The sequence below is a fragment of the Echeneis naucrates genome, chromosome 13 (assembly GCF_900963305.1).
Source record: "Echeneis naucrates chromosome 13, fEcheNa1.1, whole genome shotgun sequence".
In the NCBI taxonomy this organism is placed as follows: domain Eukaryota; kingdom Metazoa; phylum Chordata; class Actinopteri; order Carangiformes; family Echeneidae; genus Echeneis; species Echeneis naucrates.
Window position 1 is genome coordinate 24,700,823 of NC_042523.1, and position 24,117 is coordinate 24,724,939.

Consider the following 24,117-nt stretch of genomic DNA (forward strand, 5'->3'; position numbering starts at 1 on the left):
CACCAGCTTCTGTCATATAAGAGAATAAATCTGAAAAAGAAAAAGAACGAATAAGTGAATAAAGGAATGTGGCAATACAAAAAATAAAAAAATAAAAACAGAACAAGACATATTTCAAAAAACTAAAAACATAAAAAAAATTAACTGGATGGAGGAAATAGAAAAGAGGGGAGGTGAGACAGGTTGTCTCCTGTCTCACCTCCCCTCTTGTTCTGGTTATCTTCAGAAAACCTGGTTCAGGGGTAATCCAGGATTTGGCAGGGGAGACATCCAGAATAATAAATGTAAGCTTTCAGACTGGGTGAAGTGTATGGTGGTGGTTATTTACATAGTTTAGTCATTTATTAATTACTAAAAAAAATTATTTCCTTTTTTTTCCAAATAAAAAAATTGTAAAGCTACTAAGGTCGGTCACTATCATCAGGCTGCAGACTGCGAAAAGGTTTGTTTAAGTGACTTTAGGCCAGTTGCCGCCTGTTGGTGTTCCACTGTGGGCTTCATTATGATGCAAGCTGCTGACAGATGGGATGCTGCCGCCTCCTACTGGCAGTTAAACTAACTGTCGTCAGCAGAGACCTCCACCATTGCTCTCATCATCTCTGTCAATGGACTCTTCAGTGATTTACACAGAGCAGCAGCATTTCCAGTCAATCACAGTGAATGATAGCTTCAGTCAGAATGACTAAATATGAATCCCTTTGTTTTTTTTCTGGAAGAACCAGCTCCTGTTTATTCTGCTCTCTGTGCAACGTTAGGTAGTTGTCTTTATTCTGTCAACACAATAATCAGACAGTGAGATCAGAAAAGCACAGGACTGAAACTGAAACCAAGCTGTCAGCTAAACACAACTGATGTGTTTGTTTGTACATCATGTGTACTAAAATTAAAAAATAAACAAATATGGACAAAAATGTATTTCTTATTTATATTTAATTCCATTACCCCTTTATTATTTATATTTTTTAAGTTTTTAATATTAATATTTTATACATACAAGATACATTCATGTACACTCACCCAATGAATGGATGTGTTTAACCAATATGACTGTTATTGTTTTCTAATGTACTTATTCTGTATCACAAAACAACCACCTGAGACCAGAAGGTTGTAATATCACTCTCTGATTATTATTAATACTTATTTAATATTAATAAAGAGTAAATAAAACCAGAACTGTGAAGTCTTTAAAACTGTATAATCTTTTATTTTGTAAAACGCAGTGGATAGTCCCTCCTCTTCTGCATTCTGATTGGCTAAAGAAAGCCACCCCTGCGCGCTGATTGGCTCCAATTAAATAACCCACTTCCGCAGTTGGAGTCTGTTTGTGTTTTGACGTTTTTTGTTTTTTTGTAAAGAGCAGCTAAAAGAGACACACAACTTCACAACAACGGAGCCTGTCGCTGCCCAGCTCCTCGGTTAGTAACCACAGACACTCCGCAGTAACATGTCGATGACAAACGGAGAAATATTTCTTCTCCTTTCCATTTTTTTATTTATTACCGTGTCGTTTTATCAGTTATACCGGCTAATGCTAACTAGCCGAGTTAGCCGCTGCGTGCTCCTCTGCCTGTGTGAGTTTAGCATTTAGCCAGGAGCTGTTTATCGGTGACAGTTATTAAATCCTGCCGGTGTGGGTCCGTTAGTCGGTACCGGGGCCAGCTGGGGAAGGGGGAGGCCGAATGTCCAGGACGTTTATCCGGGCCGAGCTTCTCCGAGGCGGACTCATTTAGCCCAAACTGAGTGACACCACTAACGGACCAGCATCAGCATCTTCTCTCATTTGGGTGTAATTAACATCTGGTGTCATCTGCTGATGGTCACAGCTGTATGTGTGTGCTTTAACTGTTCCTGTCAGTCCCTGAATGAGGCAACACAATGGAGACTGATTCAGTCTGCTGATGAATTCATGTAGAAATCTCTGCATGTCATCAGGTTCTGTTTGGATGGTTGTCTGGTGGCACTTGAATACAAAATCACAGATCACTAAAACAAAGTTGGTGAAAGGTGGAGAAGTCTGAGGTTACCTGAGGTACCTGATGGTGGTAAGCATTCGTGCCTAACGTCGATTCACAGTCCAAAGATGTGCATGCAGTGTTAGTTCGACTGTGTCTGGTTATCCGATGTCAGCTGGGACTTCCTCCAGCCCCCCTGTGACCTTGACGAATGAGTGGTATGGATGATTTGGATGATGTTCCTGATAGTGAGCAGACATCCATTATCCACTCGGTCATTTGGTGGTGGCAGTAGAGTTTTTCCCACCTGTGTTCTCAAACTCCTCGTGGATTTTAGGTGCTGCCATGCAGGAGGATCATGTCTACATTTACACTTTGTTCCACTACACAAAGTTAGATGAAAGCTGGAGCATGGGTACACTGTCCAGACAAAAACTAAAATTTTAGCTTTAGGCCACCTAAATGAAAACGTTTTAAATGGAGTTTGGTGCCTGTTGTTCTGGATGTTGATGTGTTTGGTGGCCTGTTTGATAGTGACAGGAAGACTTGTTTGGACTGGAGTTCAGGATTAAAATAAACACAAGCAGTTGTACCGAGTTATACAGAGAATTGCTTTTACTGTTTAAACCACACATTGATATAATGAAGTTGACAAAATATTCCTCAGGTCTGTAGTCCTTATTCGTCCCCATATATATATGTTTTTATTTATTTTATTTATTTAGATTTTATGACGATGCTGGTACTAACTGTTCCACCAGTAAAAACTAGATCCTCAAATATAACGTGAAACCCACTGACTGAAATCACGTTTACTTGTGTCACAACCTGGCCATGACAAAAATGGGAATGGACAGGTGCTGACCAGGAATATAAGATATTAACAAGGAAAGCAAAATGTACCAAAGTTAAGTGTATCAGTCAGTAATATAATTGTGGATGTGTGGACAATGAAGTGTTCTGTGTTGTGGAGCAAATAGCAAACCAAGAATAAACACAAACAAAAAAAAACAGCAACTGCTGCCTGGTTGCCAAACGGTGCCAGAATGGAAGAGACAGAGTGAGAGCAGGCTGGAAATCAGCTTTATATCCTGACAGAGCGCACTGGGCTCAGGTGCTCTCATCCAGACAGCCACACCCACATCTATCTGCAGAACACACAGACAGGTTCACCACACAAACAACAACAAGGTCATTCATTCCAGCAGCTTTCAGACTGTATAACACCTCTCTGTCGCTGCAAGAAAGTCTCTACTCTGGACTAATTACATTTACACTACTAGAAAGTTTTGTCATTGTCACGTTGTCTTTATCACTTCCATTTTATATATATATTTTTTTGTACTTCTACTATCGTAATACAAGATAGGCAGCGCCGTCACACTTGTCATGTTAACACAAATCTGGATTAGGATGTATGTCTCTGCTCTTCGAAGCATGTTTATATGGTTGAGAAGAAATTAACATTGTGCTTGTGTTAAAATGTCTCTTTGTTCTCTTTCAGAATAAAAAGACAAAGACACGGGAGACAAAATGGCATCTGACTCTCCACGCAGACCAAGTCGCTGTGCTGGAGGGGTTCTGGTGCGAGCACAAGCTGCAACGTGAGGACATAAATTTTTGTTCTTTTATTTGACAGCTAATCACCTGTCATGCCTTTAAATGATTTTATCTATTTTTTTAAAGCTAAAGTAGAAGCCCTTCATGAAGGCCATATATGCACCGTCACGTGTGTTGACTTTCTTCACAGGGAGCAGTCGTACATGGAAAGTGTTGTGACCTTCCTGCAGGATGTGGTCCCACAGGTATTTATTCACTGAATGAGAGCCTTGTCAGTCACTGCATTGTTTATGGGGATATTGTGTGTTGTTGACGACATTTTTTTCACTAGCATGTCTTTGTGTTAAACTATAGGCATACACAGGAGCTCCACCCACTGATGAGAAAGAGAAAATAATTTGGGTTCGGTTTGAGAAAGCTGACATTAACGGTGAGTCTCTCACTTCACCATCAGATGGCTCATCACACAGCTGTTTTTCTTATGTTTATAGCAAAAATGTGAAAAAGATTATGTTGAATTAAAACTTGGCTTTAAACAGATAAGAGTATCCCGTCTGCTGCTCCTTTCTGATAGCTTTGAATACATTTATCAGGCTTCTAAAAAGGGTTGCATTCAAGCTCAGTGGTTGTCACGTTCTGGCACCATGTGCACTGCAGGAAATTTTGATTTTGATAGTTATTGATAAAAGTGGAGGCAAATCAGAGACAGGAAGCTGCTAATGCGGAAGAATGAAAGTCAAGGACGAAGGGAAGATGATATTTCTGACTTGGTGTAATTCTTCTGTCAACTTTTCTGTCAGAATTGTTCAATGCAACTTCTTCATTAAGTTTATTGATTTTTGGTTCCCTGTCTTTTTGCTCAGACACTTCCCGCAACCCAGAGTTGATGGAGATGCACAGTGGAACCACCGACCCTCCTCTATGCCTCATGATTGGCTACACTGATGGGATGCAGATCTGGGGCGTGTCTGTAAGTCATACACCTGACCAACCCGTAAAAACCGCAACCTCGCTTCGCACCACACTCCGCTTTCATCTTCATTTTACACAAGTGCTGAGAGAATTAGACCAAAGTGACAGTGAAACAGAGTGACCTGTGTGTGTTTGATTATCGTCATCATAAACAGGCCTTAAAACGCTCATCAAAATCAACTCTGAAAAAAGCTGAAGGGTTTATTTCTCTAAATATTGACCCACAAGACTCTAAAAAGCAAAGTTCAAATATCCAGCACGCAAATAATCTGAAGAAGTTTTTTTGTTATTACATGAAATCTTCTGACTAAACCGTCAGTTTTATTTGAATATTTTGAAAAGTTTATTTTGTTTGTTAATTCACTTTAAAAAAATCTAACTTTAATATATTATAGATTCATTGTACATAGAGTGAAATATTCAAAGTTTTTTTTTTTTTTTGCTTTAATCTTGATGATTACAGCTTTGGAGTTTGGTTAAATGGCCATTCATACAGTTTAAGTACCAGGTATCTCTGTTTAGTTCTCTACACCAACCACAATCACAGTGAAGACTGCTGACTTGACAGAACACGATCACGACACCCTGCGCAAGGAGGGTAGACCGCAGAAGGTCAGGGCTGAAAGGTCTGGCTTTTGGCAGGAAAACCTACAACAAGCAACAGGGACAACTGCAGCCTGGAGAGGATCGAGCTGATTCAATAATCTGGGAGCAATACTATGACCCGATGTCTTCAGGAAATGGACAACTGGACTAGAAACAAAGACGACTCTGACCTGGACTGACGAGATAAAGACCTGGACTGTCACTCTTTTTTCAGATAAACGTACATTTTCATTTCATATATAAATCCTGGTTTTATCAGCTGCAATCATCCAAAATATATATAAAAAAACCAGCTCTACACATTCCTGAATTAAATTTAAAATACTGGAAATGTTGTATATATATATATATATATATATATATATATATATATATATATAGGCCAGCAGGAACTGTACCTATGAGAACCACTAAATGTTACCAAACTAAAAGAACAGCCTTACGTCAGTGGACAGTCTTTAAAACTGTTGTTATGTAAAGTCAACATCGGTCCTCACTGAAGTCAAAGGTCAGACACTGAATCATTTGCTGTCCCTTTAACATGTTTGGACGTGTCTGGTGCTCTTAAACAAAAAATGCATCCAGTTTCTGAGTTTATTTTACAGCACCACTGTGTTTACCTGGGCGACAACACAGCACCACTCTCACAAATAAAATAGAAAAAGAATGTAAATAATAATAATTATAATATTAATAATAAATACTATAAGCAGTTGGTTCTGTTCATGTACAGTTAAAAACGTTGTCCTCATATTGATTCTCATTGTGTTTTATATTAAAATACATAAAAATAAATATAAATCATTCATTTCAGTTATGTTAAATTTTTTTACATAACATGACAATTTATTCTTGAGAATAAAGTAAAACTGAGTTGAAATAAAAAATAAATAAATAAATCAGTATATCAGAATAGAGTGATGTTGGTTGGCCATATTTAGTAAGTAAAAGGATAGACCTGATAAAAGAATATTTCAGGTTCTAAATAAAAACATAACAGAAATGGAAGATTTCATAAATGTATTCCAATCTCATTTTAATAAAGTTAGTCTCTATACATGCATAAAAAATAAACTAAGTAAAACATTAACATACCACGTGTGGATGTCACACTTTTTTGATATGATAGTATATGATAGATTGATAGATTATAATAGTTAAAATGAACTTTGCATGTTCATAGGGAGAGATAACATGAATTTTGACGCAGCTGTTTGTGGTTTAAATCTGAATCTTCCAGTAAAACAGAATAACACATTTTCACTATAATTCCAACAAGTAACACAATGACAGAATTTGCGATTACCTTGAAATTATAAATTTAAAATTATTTTTCTATAGTTATGAAGGCTGAAGGATATATAAAGGCTAAAATCTAATCAGTTAAGGGACAAAATCTTCCAAAATTCTGTCCTTGATGTGAAAAAGCTGGTCAACCATCGGTTTGGAGCAGTCAAATGTAGTGTCATGTCTTCTCCACCAGGTGACATTGTTGACCACATTTGGAGCAGAACCTAACAGTAAAGACTTGGCTCGAGAAGGAGATTCAGATCCATCTCACACCGAAAAACTAGTTTCTGCAGTCGAGCAAAATAGAAATGAAGAAAAAAAAAAAAAATCCTGTCAGAGTTACTTTGAGTTTCTGAGCTCAGGAGGAAAATTGTGGAGCAGTTAGTATTTTCTCTATCAGCAGCTGGAGATCGAGTATCAGCATTAAATTTACATCAACTAAACCAAAATATACTCACACAAACTATAGACTAATCTGTCCAATTATCAGGAACGATGAGCTCAAACTAACAGTCAGATACAACAGACCAATGTGGAATTTTTTAATGATGAGGTTTTTTTGTTGTTTTATTTTTTTTTTTTTACTAAAACTGTTTAGTTTTTTTTATTACATAATTTTGTGGTGCTGATGTATTGCAGGTGTTTCTATTATGTTGTCCAACACATTAATACCAACAGAGGAAGGTGAGTTTATTGATACATCATTCAAACTACAAATTAAAATTCTTCACAGAAATTAAATATATGTAAAATAAAACATTTAAGAGGACATTAAGATAACAATGAAATTAGCTAAAAAACAAACGCTCTCTTTTTGGAAGTACATAAAATACTGTGCAGTTATAAAACAGTAGAAACTGATTATTATTTATTCATAATAATATCAGCTGTGTGGGTAATTTTTCAATAGATATATCTGTAATATAATACAGTGACACAGCCACCATTTAATAATAGATAAATCATTATAATATGATGTTCAAATGATCTTTGGGTTATTACAGGAATTACCAAACGTACAAATCACCATGGAAACTATAATACAAAGAATAATTAAAATGCAGGTATCGTAAAGTATTAAAGATTGTTTCTAGCCCTTGTAAACAAACTTTATCTACTCTGCTGTATCATTCAACACAAACGGCCCGGTGCTCCAGATTCAATGTGAAATGTAGCCACAAGATGGAGACCTTCTGATGAGCGGGGGTGTAATGATAAGGCTGACCCGGGTAAACACGACCCCTGTCCTTCAGATCAGACCTGAACCACAGAGACCAGATCATATGATGAATAAACACATTAAAACAAAATGTCAAAAAAGGTTACAAGCTATAATTACTGTATAGCATTAGTGCTCTCTGGTGCTGTTTTCTATTCAAACATGGTTTCATGACTTGTGCTGATGTTAAACCTCAAAACCCTCACGGAGCAGCTCAGGCAAACCATCCCTCCTTTGGAAAGAAAAAAAAAATCACTTCTTTTAAAGTCGGTCCTGGAAAATCATTAGAAGATTTTGCGTCTGCTCCGTGACTTAACAAATTACCCACAAACCCTGCGAAGGCTTCACTCTCCGGGTATCACGTTTCATGCAAACGCTGTCACTGAAACATGCAAACTTCACATACATCCTGTGAGATCTAAACACACCCGAGTCCTTAATCAGGCTCTTTATAAACATCCAAGGGCGGCGGGCAGAGGGACGCTCTCTCTCGCTTTTACCCATGAACACAGCATGGGCCGCTGGGATGTGGTGACTCCCTTTCTGCTGCCGGGAGATTTTCCCTTTTAAATACGAGCTCACTCTGCCTTTCAATTTCAGTCCAACTTGACACTGTTGCTGATTCGCACCGCTCACCCCGGCCTCTTATCTCACGCCGTCCTCCCTCATTGTTTTCTTTTCAGTTTTCAAAGTTTACAGGACGATTCTGGGCTGCGTTTTTTCGTAGGGGTTTAATATAAGCACTGAGGGTGTCTCGGTTTCTGGCTCTCGAGTGGCTGTGAAGTGTTTGTGACAGTTGCTAAGCCAACACCCTCCGTAATGGCCCTGCACAGTACGAACGTACACGCCGTACACACGCTTTCACACACCGGCCGAAAGGGGACTTGCGACTGGTTATATGGATGCTGACAGAGGTGTTTAGGCGATGAAGATCACTGTCGCCTCACGCTGGAGAGGTGTCGTCCGCCGCCGCCTGATAAGAGGCAGGCCGTCGTGGACTAATTGTCTGTCTGTGTACGTGTTGAGATGAAGACAGGTGTCTGCAGCAAGTGTCAGTGTTAATGCATGAACTGGGAACCTGCAGCTTCATTGCATAAATGTTCTCAGTCCATAATCCTGATCTGGGCCTCAGGGATTTTAATAAATTACATGTATTTTAAAAGAAAAGGTGGTTTCTGGAATGCAAATTTAAACCTCTAAATGTGACAATGAAGGCTACATTTTTTACATCGTCCACACAATCGTTTTCCTTTGGAGTATTATTGAGACTTTACGTAAAAACAAGTATAATGTCTGTTTTGGGTTTGGCCTTGTTTTGGCTCAGAAAAGTGCTTAAATATTAGACACTATCATCAGAAGTCTTTTCTGTAAAACTGAACACACACAGGATCCATTTCTGTGTGAAATCAGTGGTGTGTTTGGAAGTTACACAAATGCAGAACTGGGAAGTTAATGATAGTGATGCCTTAAACCCAAACTTTCAGCTAAATAAACTTGTTTAAGTGTCTCATCTGTAATTAATTTACCACCAGTTTTTGTTTTTTTAACTTTGTTGAAAATTATGATGTTGGCTGCAAACTTAAACCTGAGTCTGAATATGTTTTCTAAGGTCTTGAACTCCACAGCTGGAGCTGCACAATATACAAAAATAATTATCATTTAGTGATTATTTTATTTGTTTTCATAGTAGGAAAAAATAAAAAAGATGATGTGAATTTTCTTGGAGCTTGAACAAACATGTTCATGTCTTTTCAGAGTAGCATTTGTCGCCTGTTGATCAGATGCTGCAGGTCCTGATGTACAGGCTCGGCATGTTTTCAATGACTTTCTGTTTATTCTAGGTCTGATTTAAGAATTATTTAAACCTCATTTGATGCCCGCTGTGGGCTGCTGCCTCTGTGTAATTTAACTTATTATCTTCCTCTGAGCCAGGACCTTGTTGGAGAGTTTTTGCTGTAATTATTTTTTCTAAATGCTGTGATTGTTTTATTAAAATCCATACCCACCACATGGTGGATCTGTATCAGCTGAACGTCATCACGCTGCATCTGAGCCGAGCTCGATGCTCCCCCGGCTTTAATGCTGCATGTTGGAACAGGCACCTGTTAGTGTATGATCCCTAAAGCACCTGCTGGCTCCAACCCTCCAATATGTCCCGCACTGTCAGCGAACATACTCACTTGTGAATATGGCCCAGATATCGGTTCACAGCTTACGGCATTACATTTGAGGGATTAAAACAAGAGGAGCAGACACTGTGATTCCACAAAAGCATCAGAGCCACAAATGAAATGAATATAATGAATAACTGTGTATGGCAGTGGAGGAGTGAGGGGGGACAACTTTGAAAAAGCAATTTGGCATATTGCGTACGCCAGGCCGCTAATGTAATGGTGGGAATGTTGTGGATTGCAGTGGATGTCACACAGAGCCATGTAAGACGAGGATGAGCAGCGGGGTAATGCACAATAACCCAGCGCATTAACCTCCAACCCCCCAACCCCACCCCACCCCCAGACCCCCCTCTCTCTCATTTTAATCCAGCAAATTCCATTATTCCCCCTCGCAGATCCATTTGCCTGTATAGGAATCCTACCCGGCTGCCAGCCTCCTTTTCATTCCTGCCATCAGTGCTCACATAACCTGCCCGTGTCTCCAGTGTTAATCTACTGCTGCTGGGCCTCAAGCACTTTGAATAAAAACAGGGCTCCAAATCCGCCACTTTAAAAAGGCTACTAATTGCACAAAAGAGCGATCATCCCCTCCGATGGGTTTAAAGACTTAAAACAAACAGATCAAGTCACTAGTAAAGTGATAATGCAGGCTTCAGTGTAATTTAACGCATAAAAGAATAACAAAAGTGGGGCATTCTGCGCTTAGAACAATGTGCCATTACACTTGCCAGACACTGCCAAGAGCTGCACAGGCCATTGACCTAATATACTGGCATTGCATATGAACACATGAAGCCCTCACTGAGCCAGACATGCACACACACACAACTATTAAAATGCTTTACACTGTGGCTGTAATTCTGCTGTAATAAAGACCAGAAATGCAAAACTTTTAAATCCTCTCTAACAGGGAAACCTTCAGTATTTATCCCTAAATGTAATTTTAAGCCTGTGCAAATGTGCTGGAATGCACTTGTTTGATCAGAGAGGCTGTTTTATAGTTGTAAAAAAGGAAAAAAGACACAGAGCCCTGAAACAACACACTTTAAAGGTCCCATACAGTCTAAAGGTTTCGAGCTCTATGTGGTCTTTAGTTATAAAGCAGTATTCATAAACTGAGCCTTAAAATCAGCACTCAGGACTTCTGGAACTTTGTGATATCTCACGCCGTCACTGCCCTCAGCCAAACCTTCTCTGGACTATCCTGATTATCAGGCAGTCACAAAGTAGCCACGCCCCCTAACCCCTCCCTCTTCCTGGTCTGTTCCCCTCTAAATGGAGCTTCATCTAAAAAAATGAACATCATGTTGTATTTCAGATTGAGATCATTAACTCATCAGGGAGGAGGAGGGACATTTTCCTATAGACTTCAGTATAAGGGAGGTGGGATATTTTCCCATAGACTTCAATGCAATCTACCCACTCTAAGGTTTAAGGCTCCGCAGCATATTTACTATGGGCCCACTGTCCAACCTTACAGGATATGGTTTCTCTGAGTTTTACTGAAAATCTAATGTACTTTAATGGGACCGAGTCAGCCAATCGGAAGACCTTGTCAGAGCCTCTTTTCTGATTGGCTCACCAGAGCTTAAGGCAGAAACATGAAAGAAAAATGTAAAACACGGGACCTTTAACAATCAGCTACTGATTTCTCACTTTCCTCATAAAGCACTCAGACTTCTGCTCTTTGTACGTTTTATGATCGAGCAATCAAAAGTCCACTACAGTGTGGGGAGGCTTTAAGGTCTGCTGGAAACACTGGTCTCTCTGGGTTCTGGTTCTTAAAGTCAGACTGGGACAGAGAGAGACATCACGGGCTCCCGCCTCCTTGGCATCAGCCCGTATCCCCGGCCCGTCCTCGTTGGCTCCGTCACAGCGAGTGTAGGAAGCTTGTTTCCACTGCGATGCCTCTGGCCCTTTTATTCTGTCCTCAGTAGATTTTACTTTGTGGTTTGGCTGGAACTTCAACCACCAGACCGCCCTGGTTCCTCATCCTTTCTCTCTCTTTCGCTTACTCTCTTTCTCTCTATGACGCCTCGATTCCACACAGTTGGAATAAATTATATTTTGTACAGTGTTAGCAAATAATTGTTTGTCCTCATGCTTCGTTGTTAGGGCAGAAATCTCCAACGACTTTTATCCTTAATGGTTAATTCACACATCATTCATTACATAATCGAGCCTGCAATGCATTCTGGTCTCAAGGTAATTTTTTTAAGATCAAATAAAGGTGGTCCAGACCCGTAAAGGGGGCCTATGGGGTATTTGAACCTTGTGTTGCACCAAAGGCACACACACACTTTACGACCAATGGCTTCACACTATTCCACTGAGCTGGAAGTGAAGACGACGTGAAAAAATACCGGATTTAAAAAAATCTCAAACTTGGCTTTGCTTTGTTTTATGAGGAAGGCAATTCTGTTCGGCCATAACGTCTGTTTTTATTACAGCATCGCTCTGCTGGGCCTCTTTAAAATGAAGCGTCTTTTAATGCAGCCACAGGTAGATCTCTGAAAACGTGTCTCTTTCTTTGGTGTTTCAGTTGGCGGGAGAAGCCCAGGAGCTGTTCTCGGTGCGTCACGGCCCTGTCAGAGCTGCCCGCATCCTGCCGGCGCCTCACATCAGTAAGTATCCTCTGTACCTGAAACCTGCTAAACCACAATCAGGATCAGGATGTGCTCCTTTTCCTGGGAGGTTTTTTACCCTGCCACAGTCGACACTGAACACAAAGAAAAGCTAAGAGAGTACTGAAGATATCAAAGATCAAGTATAAATAGAAAAATAACGATAAAACTAAGTGAGATATTTTCATTAAGTGAAATTTATTGATGACATGTAGATATGTTAAAGGCCAATCAATATGAAGTCTTTGATATTGTTGAACTCTGGATGGGATGTCTGAGGGCAGAGCTCGCTTAGTTATCATCTCAAAGTTTCAGAATTCCTGATGGTTTATTTTATAAGCTCCATTTCTGAATATGATATAGACGTCAAATATTAAAATAGAGCCTGGACCTACTTCAGAATTTAAGTTTACATGGACGCCTAGCTGTAGTCCGTATGGATCTTTAATAGTCAAATAACAGCATCTGTTTTGGATTCTGTTGTGTATAGCTGTGCATTTCCAAGATAAATTGAATGGGTAATAACTCAGCTCAGCTGTTTTTTGTCTTGAACGTCTTCCTTAGCTTTATTTTTTAACACTTGGTTCATTTTCCAAATCCACAAAGAGCTGTACAATACCTTTATGTTCCTCAAACGTTTCCATCCTTTACCCCGGAGGAGTTTGTCTGCATAATTTTAAACTCCGTGTCCTAGAAAAAAAAAAAAAAAATCTGGTTAACTTGATTTTACCATTCAAGGTCAACACTTAAAATTAAATGTTGTATGGCTCATCCTAATGCAGTTTTGGGTTGTGGGCATTTTAAGTGGTGCTACATCATTAAAATTAAAGAGTGCTCCACGCTGCCTCATCCTAATGTTGAAGTGAGGCTCCGATTATTGTTGGCCTGCTTTAGTTGGTGGTGGCAGACCTCTGAAGTCAGAGCTCCCGCTCTGCCAAAGCTCTGCTGGAAACATCTCACTGTGCCATCACTGCTCAGTTAACCATGTCTGCAACTCCTCTTTCAAATACTTTAATATTTTGGCAGTTATGGATGCCATTTTGTCTTCCTGTTTACATTTGATCTTTATAACCTACACCCTGCCCTATTTTTTTCCCTTCTTCTTTCTCATATGGTATCTGATGCTGCCTATTGCTGTTTTAGATTCCCCTGAACATTAAAAATTTATTCTGATTTTAGATGTCAGCCTCTTAAAAAAAAAAAAAAAAAAAAAAAATGGGGCTTCTCTGTAGCTGCCATTTTGCTGCAAAATCAAACAGTCATACAGGGAGACATCTAAAATAAAAGAGGACACACCAATCCTTCTATCAATAAACAATAATGTAATGCTGCTGGAAGACGTGTTGCATTAATAGTAAGTCGCAAAAGGCATTCAGAGAATGTACGAAATCGACTAATGTACACAGAAGATGACAGGAAAGGTTGGAGGATTGTGGTTGTGTTAAATTTTAGATTAACACGTCATCACAAATGAAGCCCTGGAATGCCTTGAGCATGACAAATTGATGATACCTAGCAAAGTAAAAGTATTTCAGAGTCGAAACCTTTTCTTCTTTGAAGACGTTTCTCCATCCTTCCATCACTGCCGCCATGAACTTCCCATCTTCTTGTTTTTAAGCAGCAAATTTTAAATTTGGCAAATTACAAAATGGACAAACTCCTTTTTCACTCTGACTGAGGTAGAAATATTGCTGTAATAATGTCCTTTAGCTCATCATTTGGTTAAAATGCATATTAAGTTTGGATGGAAACTTATTGGTTATATCATATCTGCTGTGATTTATCATTGGACATAATTTGGTTAATAAGAAAAGAAGCATTCACCACATCAATGAAATAATACATAAAGTCATAGGGTTTAATTTATCGTCACCTTTTTAGGATTTATGACCTGAGTCTTTTCACCGTTATGCCGATTTGGCTGTGCTGCTGTTCAGGGACTGCATCCTTTAGAGGACTTGCTCAACGTTGGTGTTTTCTGCTGCCATATTATTTTCATTACCGGAGTGCAATGAATCTTGGGATGAGTCCGACTTTGTTGATGTCATGTTCTAGCTGCAAATCTCTCTAATCAGACGTGGCATGTGTAGCTGCACAGGGCCTTTATTTTGGCCATTTTAGAAAATGCTGGTCATTTACCGTTTCAGTAAAAATGTTATTGTTTTTTTGCATTTTTAGTTTCAGTTTTGTTTTTGTTTTTTTACATTTGAAATCCATTTGAAGTTACACAACAAACATTGCGTCTGTGTTTGCAGTATTTCCTGAATGTGTAACTGAAAAGAATATATTGTTGATTCCTTGTAGTTTCACATGTTTTGAATTTCCAACATGACGAATGCATTATTTCTTCCCTCTGGCACAAATGAAAATTACAGGACACAGGATGAACATAAGCATATTTCAGAATGAATATATTGAATAGTTCTTTCAAATATAAGTACTTTTCCTTTTCCAGTCAGAGAAATTTATCATCTATCTTCTTCGGTTTCACATAAAATGCAGTTTTATTTCATAGGTTCAACCAAAACAGCCCCTAAATTATTCTGAGACAATTGTCAGTCTGCTCTCAGGAACTCGAAATGACAAAGTGAGAACATTTTTCCGATTTCCTTTTTGCAAAATTATTAAAAAGGCTCCATATTGGAGTCAGGTTCAGATTCATCTTGCCAGGTCGTGTTACTGGGAAAGAAGATCGTTGGTTAGGGATGTCAGCAAGAACCCGACAGTCAGCGTTTTAAAACCTCATCATTCACCAGGTGAGACCTAAAGGAAACCTATTCCAACCATTCCCTAGAGTGATCCATCCCATCATCCTGTTAGGCTGTGATGAGGAGACACCATGAGAACAAGGCTGTCCTTGACTGTCTGACTTAAAGTCCATAAAATATCAGGTCACAGACACTTCCCATCCAACCTGATGGGAAGAACAAAAAAATAAAAATGGGTTTATTTAGGCTGAACCTAAAAAACTTTGTAAATGAGCAATATCCCTTTGACATTTTGTTTTATAAATTGGAAAAATATGTAAAATATGTGTTTTCACTTGTAATTCCATCCATTTACACTTTGAGCTACAACAGTGTGTTGTGCCAAAGGCGAAGATCCTCTGACACCTAATTAATCTGTTTAATCATATTAATTGGTGTATCTGCAACATGAAAACCTTTAATATTGTTTATCATATCATGAAAGGTTCACAGTAATGACAAACAAATGTTTTACTGGTTGTGCTGTCATTTCCAGACATTGGGAAGTGCTGTGTGAATACCAGTGTTCATATGCTCAAAGCTTGGTGCAAATGGTTTAGTTGTTCCCTTGATTAGATCCTTTCCAGACATGAAGTTTAAATTTAATCTCTGCAGGTGTCAATCAGGGCTGTGAAAGCTGCCGTGTAGCTGCTCTGCTGGTTTGTGGCATTTTTTTATTTTTTATTTTTTTGTGAGAAAATCGCCTTTTTGTTCCCCGTCCGTGTTCCGGTCTTTTGGCAGATTTCAACAACAGACAATGGCGGCATTTAAAGAGCGCTGGAAGTGGATGAAAGCAAACCACAGTAATAAGAAGCAGCAGATAGCCTCGACACATGAGGAGAGCAATTCTCTCAGCAGAAAATAAATATGAATTGTACTACTGGAGGGAAGGACACTGATTGCAATCTGCTAGGGCGCAAACAGTGTTGCACTGTGGTGAGCCTTTAAAAGGCCAATTGTCCGGGATGCAAACTGTGGGTGGGCGGACTTAGAAATGCCCGAAAATAGGTGTTGAATATAATAAGGCAAGGTTCCCCTTTCCTAGAATAGAGAAGGAAGTGCTGCTTTTCTAAAGGGAGTAAATGCATTTATCCACATCCTCTCTGGAGTTTACAACCTGTGATCTTCCGTGGTCCAGCAAAATGAGGCAACATTGTTCCCCTAATTGATAACAAATGAGCATTGAGGAAATGTGAATGTATGTATAGTGTATGCGTGCTGTAAGTCGCCTTCTGTTTCAGTCGAGGTCAGTGGCTGCATCTTCACAATGGAGCTCCACTTGGGACGCTCCCACACTGTACACTGTACCTTTGTCAAGTTTTTAACATTAAACATGTGCTCTCTTTTATTTCAGGCCATGCCTTGTATGATCAAAACATTCACCCATCCTTAAATTTACATCCTAAGCCCACACAGAAGTTACCAAACATGTACAAAATTACTCACTGAACAAAAACAAGAAAATCTTCACAAACATGGTAAAAAGTCAGGCAAGGACAAAGTTTACAGCAGCATTTCTCAAGCTCTTCAGACTGAGAACTTTGCCTGTAAAACACATCAGTAATTGCCTTTAATTGACCTGGTCTTTAGTCTGTTGTCAGTGTTTGATAGTTAACAGGCCGCTGATAGCTGGAGAAAATCCAAGGTCAGGCTTAATGTGCGCTTCTCAACGTTTCCTCCTAATGTCAGCCGATCACTCCTGACGTATATCATCAGAAAAGAAACACCCCCCAAGTCTCCAAGAGTCACATTTATGTTACGACTGAATATTTTGAGTGGGAGTGATGTCTGATGACAGAAGCACGGAAGAAGAAACGACCCTGTCGGGAGTGTTACAGGCTGGTAGAGAAAGCACTCTCGCTCTCATGCCACGCCACAGAAACTCAGGCTGATTTCTGTCAGGCCTCAAATTACAGTCCTCTAAGGGGTAACATCTTCTTCAAGCTCAGCCCCCCCCCTCCATCCCCTGATCCCCTGCCTGTCTTTAAGAATGACACAATTAGGGAAACTATGGGATAAGCCCACTTAAGGCAACATGTTTTCTCTTCTTTTTTTTGGTAAATGTGCCTGCAGAGTTTTTACTGCGGTGTAATTCCACCCCGAAAACCAAAAACCAACAACAAGATAGACAGAAAATCATCCTCCGTTTAGCAGCTTTAAAAAGATTTCTGCTGTCTGTTTCATTCATTCTTTTTTTTTTTTTTGTTTTGTTTTTCTGGAAAACCTTTTGTTTTCCTTTCAAACCTTTTACATGCAGAGGGATTCAGTGTCATGGTCCAGTAACTCGCAAAATTGGGGGCGTGATTTGGAAGGGGGGGTGCATTGGATTCTCCCTTCATCAAAAATGTTTGATGGCCATAATTAAATTACAGGGCAACAGTAGTAATGTAATCAGCACGTTTCCTGTCATGGTAATAGGCTGCCTGTTGAACGAGTGTGGGCAGCACTGGAGGCCTCAGATGTGAAGAATGTCTCTCTTTGTTGTGTGCAGATAACTCTGTTTCTCATCTTTCTCCCTCTCTCCGACTCCTCTTCCCTCTCAGGTCCTCTGAAGATGGACAGCTTTGCTGACAAGAGGCCCCTGCTGGGCGTTTGCAAGAGCACGGGGTCCTCAGGGTGAGTTCACACATCGTAATAAAACCGATTCCTCTGCCCTCTTTTTTTGTTTCCCCCATCTGCTACCGTTAGTTTGGTTAGTTCAAGACTGCATCCAGACATGAAGTGTGTTTCCAGACCAGAAACATTAAGGTAAAAACCTTGATGGGTATTTGGACTGATGTGGTGCTTCGTTGTCCTGAGGCTTTTGGATGGCGGGGGCTCCTTTTAACCAGGATTTTTCCAGCCATCCTTAACTATAGGCTTCCGACCAAACCACCCCTGCTGCGTAGGTCTGAGATATAATACAACACACATTAGGTGTGTGCGTGTTGTGGCCGTTGTCGCTGATCTGCTGTAGAAAAATAAGCATTTGTGTTCACGTCATCTGCATCTCTGCTGCTGCGTCTGCACAGAGTTTTCAGGACGCTCGAACTTTCATTTTATCTTGGTTTGCAATAGATTTAGGATTTTTTTTTGGCAGAAAATACCTTTAAAATGACTCTGTCTCCATCTGCAGCTGCTACAATGATTAAAAAACGTGCCTGTCACATATATCAGATTCAGCCTGGACACAGAAACTGTAGTGGAAACTGCTGAAAAAACATCAAATGTCTTTTCTGTGTCTATTTTTGCTGTATAAAAAATATGCAAGAAGCAGAATCTCAAAGTTTGTGACACGTAGCCGGTCATTCAGCCACCGTGTCCACTAATTCATCAACAAGTATACACCAAGACATTACTGCCTCACCGTGTCGCGTTGGACAGGCAGGGGTTTAACTTTACTCACTGGCTCTGCCAAACCGTGAATACAATGACCAAATGTGAAATACTCAAAATGTATTCAAATGCACCACCTTTTCCCCGGTGCACGTAGCAGGGAGGGTATGCGTCTTTTTGGAGCGTATTAAAAAAAACAAACCACAAAGCGGTTTGACTTAAATCTTGAAGGATGTCACATTATAATGTGTTAATGGTTTTATTTATTCGCACCACGTGACGTATTCGTAGCTTCAACTCTTTTCCAGAGACTCAAGGGAATAAAGCTGTTTAAGGTTTTGAAACTTACCTGACAAAATGATATGTAGATGAACACAAACGTTATTATCAGGGGAAGCTGACTGAATAAAGAGATGGACACCAAAACAACATTAGCTGTTTTGACTTTCAAAACATATCCGATAACTGAAAGTCGTTTTCTGTTAATAACATCAAAGGACACGCAATGTCTTATTAGGGACCCTTCAGGATCTGTCATTCATGGGTTCTTAGGGGCACTGTGGCTGTGAGCAGTACCTGAACCCCCCCACTGCCCCCCCTCATAGAGGAGAGAGAGAGGAGATAAAACAGATGTGTAGTTCCTGGAGGTTTTCTGGGTTTGGGACCAGGGATGTCATGTCTTTGTTTAGTGAAAGAAAGTGAATTCAAAAAGTGACAGACCCTGAGGCATGTTGCACTCGCCTCTTACTCCTCCTCATCCTCAGCCCATGCCCACCCCCCTTACCGGCCCCCCCTCCCTCTTATGCTGCTCTTCCAGAGCAACACAAAATTTAACTCAATATATCCTCCCCGGGAAATGAAATAAGGAAGTCTGACTTCAGCTGGGCCCTGATGGAGACCACCTTCTTGATGTTTTCCAGGGACTGCCGCCCCTGTCTCCCTAACGCCGTTACGGTTGCTTCTGCTTTTCCCTGTGTCCTCGCTGACTCGGAGACAGGCAGCGTTCTGACGGTTTGGCGAATCACCCAGGCGTCGCTCGACACTAATGCTGAAAACATGCACTGTGTTGAAAAGCAGAAACCCTGACCTCTGGCTGAATGGCACAGCCTGGTTGCCCCCCCCCCACGCCTCCTCCGCCCTCTCCTCCCTGCCCGCCCCCCCTTACAGAAGTGCTTGGTAAATAACGCTCTGGTCAAAGACGAGAAGGAAAAAGGCTTCCGGGTGCAGTGCTGTACTTTCCACTGGGCCTGTTCATAAACTTACTAAGGTCCTCACACAATTTTTAGCATATAATCATTTTGAAATAACAGCTTTTGTTAACCACCAAAAAGGATACCGTCCTGACACTTAAATGGAAAACAGATTGGAGCCTTGGCTGCTACAGCACTGCTGGTTTAGAACTTGGTTCAGTCAGCTCTAGGCTTAGATTACAAGATTTGCAAATTAAAGGAAAACCAGAGAAGGGGAAAAAGCATGTGTGCTGAAGCCCTGTACTTGTGGATTTCCAGCCAGGCACACTCAACATAATTTTATCAATGGAAAGGATTATGCATTAAGTCCAAACAATGTATGGATCCAGTGATTTTCTTGACAGTAAAGCTACATATGCGTCCCCCTCACATTCTCTGCACCGGTGCCAGTGGGCTTCAGGAATTAGCAAAGAATGCTGGTGCCATTGCAGACCTCAGTATGTCTGCTCACATTTCTGGAGAGGATTTGCGTTTCCTTCCTTTGCTTGTGTTATTATTTTCATTCAGTTTAATTACATCCATAGGTATTAAAATTCTGGGAGATGTAAGCTCTCCCCTCCCTCTGCTCCCCCACTCTCTCTCTTTGTGAATGTAAATTTTATGGCCGAGACAGATGCAACTTAACTGTTTGTGGGAGTTTGAGTGCACACACGTCTTGGCCAAAAGTTCAGTGATGAATAAGCGTGCTTTGTTCTCCAGAGTTTGGGAACTGTCAGTGACATTTCCAACCTCCGACTGCCCCCTCACAACATCTCCAGATGCTGGGAGGATGTGGTCCTTTTTTCTTTTAACCAATACAGCCCTCTTTCACCGTGCGGATTACTACTGGATGTGCTACGTTGAGGTTTCAGCTAACACACATGGATATTCTGAGCAGATATTGTGGTCACCATGTTGGAAGGTCTTTATCTGGGCTTTCATCTGCTCCATAGCGTCCACTATCACTACTGTCTCATATGCTCATATTTGTCTGGTAAGGAAAGCCCTGTTGCTTTTTCAAGCAGCAGATACAATCATATTTTCTTTTCCATTAAACCACCAGATGACATTAATTTCAAAAATTTTTGATTATTATTATTACTATTCAAGCTGGCATTTAAAGTGTGAAATATGGAGTCAGTGTTTTGCTTTGGAAACTGTAACATCAACATCCAGCCTGCAGGAAATATAACATAAAAAGACACACAAGCAGACAAATATGACTAAACTACAAGCGCTGACTATTTTATTTATTATTGTTAAGATAATCCATTAAATATGCTGCACAGACAGCTGACTGAAAGCTATGCCAAGTTTATCCTTATTAAAATGTGAGAAGATCATAGTTTTTCTTTTAGTGTTACAAAATATGCAGTAAACACATCTGTGTGTTTTCTGCCCAGTTTGAAATAGTCTTCACATTATAAATAAAGAGTTCCACTTAAAACTGAATGACACCTGAACTCAGATTAAATAGTAAAACACTGAATAATCTGTGTGGCTCATTCACAACAGTGAGTAATGTCGAGGCGCTAATTTACCAAAAGTGTTTGAAATGTGGAATACTGCTGTACAATTAAAGGAAATATGGCCAAGTGCAATATTTACATTGCAGGAGCTGCTAAATAAATAAATAAATAAATAAAGTGACAGAACCTTTTTTTTTTTTTTTGATGAAGCTGAAAATTTGACATAACAGTGTTATGTCTTTTTAGCAAAATAAGTGTTTGAGAGATCTTCAAATCTTTTTCTATTCTATGATTTTATAAATGTCTGATTGTTTGTCACAAGATCCAACAAAAGTCACATAATTTTTATATTTTCTAACTTGAATTACAAATGACAGTCAATATGATTTTTTTTCTGCATAACGTGCGGCCGACAGTTTTTCCTCATTGGACGGTCCTTCTGACCTGGTCATGATTGTGTAGGTTTAAGGGCTTTCTGCTTAAGAGGGTTACATCAGATCTATGTTTCTACACCACATTCAGTTTAATCAAGAGACTTCAGACCAGCAGAGTCCAGCTGATGTGCAGGGATTTCAGTTTTCAATCCAACATGTATCTGGCTTATAATAATCAGGTCAGTTTCATGGTGTGACGCTCCGCGTGAAGATGTGACCACACGATGACTTTGGGCTTCAACCTGTCACTTCACACCCGCCGCATCCCGCTCACTTTAAAATTAACTGCAGAAGCAAGAATGAATGGTGCCGAAATGTCTTCATACTCCTGAACGTCTACGTTAAAGTCTCTGTCCTGTACTTTAATAATGCAGGCTGTTAATTACACATTGTCAATGCACACACGCACACACAGACACACACAGACCTCCCTGTGGCACTAAGCCTTTGTGTTTCAGTGCATTTGTCTGACAGGTTTTTCTCTGCAGACCGGATGTATCCGTCTTCTAAAGTGTATGAAATGGAAATCATTAAGCATTTCCATAAAACAATCCACCAGATTAAGGGGATTTGGAGAAGTGATGCTTTCTATCCTCCATGAGGTTGTGGTGTTCTTCACTGTCACATTATGACCACCTACAGGCACACACATGCTACCATCAGCGACTCAGGGGGAGGAATCCAGTTGATCCCACACACAGTTAAATTTCCAGTGACAGGGCGCCTGTCCTCCGCTCGTCTTCGAAATGTCACGATCTCAGCTGAAATAAATCGAACCTGGACCCTGTTGTCAAGCCCGTGTGTGGAAATGAGAGTGGCTGTAATCTGGCCCTCCGCTTCCCTTTTTTTCGTCGCCACACATCTACACGAATACATGTATACATGCATACACACTTGTTTCAGCGCACGGCGAGGCTCAGGCTTCATTCCAGAGCGTTTATTTTGACTTGCATGTCTGTTTTATGTCTGTCGAAAATGTGTTCTGCCTCGCCAGCCCCCCCCCCCCCCCGCCCTTCAAATAGGAAGTCAGATTAAACTCGGTAGTACTGGAAGTGGTGCATATAAACACGCCCGACAGGCTGAATGATTAGTAATGACTTTTCAAACCTTTACCACATCCCTGTTCCCTAAACCAGGCCTCCGTGGTCAAAGCAATTAATATTTGATTTTACTTTCAGAGTTTAGACTTTTCCTTTCCCCTTACATTAAACCAAGTCTAGCAGCACTAATGTCATTTTGTCTGACCTTGCGTCGAGTAAATTGGAGCATTGTCTCGGTCCAGTGATGGAAGAGATCTTTGCTGTCCAGAAACCTGTTTGTGCATTTTTGGTCCTACTAGAAAAATGTTTTGGGCAGCGACTCCAACATCTTGGCTAATGTGCAGGAGAGCCCTAAAATGATCTAACCTGTCTGGATTTCAGTCGGTCCACCGCTTTGGCTCCGACAGGATTGGATGGACTGGTATGAATGGGGTTCAGGCCTTACTGGTCCTCCGTGGATGAATTCCACTGTTGATATACGATGCAGACATGTCCACTATGAGTTGTGGTTGTTTTTTATGTACTTTCATGATCTTCTGACTTTAGATTTTTCCATGACTTTGCTTTAGTTTAGATGAGTACTCTCATCCCTCCAGCTTTTCCTTGGCTTAGTCCTGTTGTCCAAATGTTACGATGCTAACATGCTAACGCTCGACCAGAGAGACTTCTGGGTCAGACCTCGGTCCTTCAGCCCCTTCACTGTCCCTGTAAACTGGTCTGGCCCTGTTTGTCCCTTCGTCTTCATGAAGCTCTTCAGAACTCATGTCCTCAAAGTGACCCTCCTGCCTACAACCCTAATGTGACACTCAAGCATTTTGTTGCACTTTGCTCTATGATCTCCTGCCCTGCTTCAACAGATGGAGAAGTGCAGCTGTCCCTCAGTGTGAGTTGCTTTGGATAAAAACGTCTGACAGAGGAGGAAATGTAAATGATCAGATCATGAGGAGTATTTGATTGATTGATGGATGGCTTTTGCCACATGTAAGATACATTTCGTGTGTGCATCAGAGAGGTCTTTGGTCACCTGTGTCCATAAAGCAACATCAAAGTCGTCCTTCTCTTAAACCCGAGAGAGCAGCACTCCTCCAAACCTCCTGACTGAGCCCCGCCCTTCTAACCAATCACAGAAGGCCGAAGTCAGGTCTGGCAGCTGCGTACGTGACCATGGTTCTGATCTCCTCATCTCACACTGACCAAGGTTTTTATTATTACAACTGTTTTCGGTTCCTCCCAGACGTTGCTGTGGCTGACTCGCAGCCCTCCGTCCCAACATTCACAGCCGATGAAGAAGACGAGGATGTAGACTAAAGGCTGATGGGAGGAAGAAGCAGACTGGCTGTCAGTGTACCTCAGACTTGATTTGCAGAACTATCCAACGGTAGCTTTAACTTTTAGTGCAGTTCCTCAGAGAATTCTGGGACTGTTGATGAACATGGGCTGCGATTTCACTCATTGTCCCCGTCTGTTCCCTCCGCCAGGACAA

At 40.6% G+C, this 24,117-nt stretch overlaps 1 protein-coding gene across 1 annotated transcript in view; it reads left to right on the forward strand.

The window, feature by feature from the left end:
• The first annotated feature begins 1,320 nt into the window (after positions 1 to 1,320).
• Positions 1,321 to 24,117, forward strand: part of bcas3 (BCAS3 microtubule associated cell migration factor) — a 226,006-nt gene continuing 203,209 nt past the window's right edge. Inside the window, exons 1-7 of the mRNA XM_029518420.1 lie at positions 1,321 to 1,418; positions 3,460 to 3,559; positions 3,706 to 3,760; positions 3,870 to 3,945; positions 4,379 to 4,485; positions 12,319 to 12,400; positions 17,691 to 17,763. Of these exons, the coding sequence (XP_029374280.1) occupies positions 3,489 to 3,559; positions 3,706 to 3,760; positions 3,870 to 3,945; positions 4,379 to 4,485; positions 12,319 to 12,400; positions 17,691 to 17,763 (464 nt within the window). The 5' untranslated portion in view covers positions 1,321 to 1,418; positions 3,460 to 3,488. The remainder of the gene's footprint in view (positions 1,419 to 3,459; positions 3,560 to 3,705; positions 3,761 to 3,869; positions 3,946 to 4,378; positions 4,486 to 12,318; positions 12,401 to 17,690; positions 17,764 to 24,117) is intronic.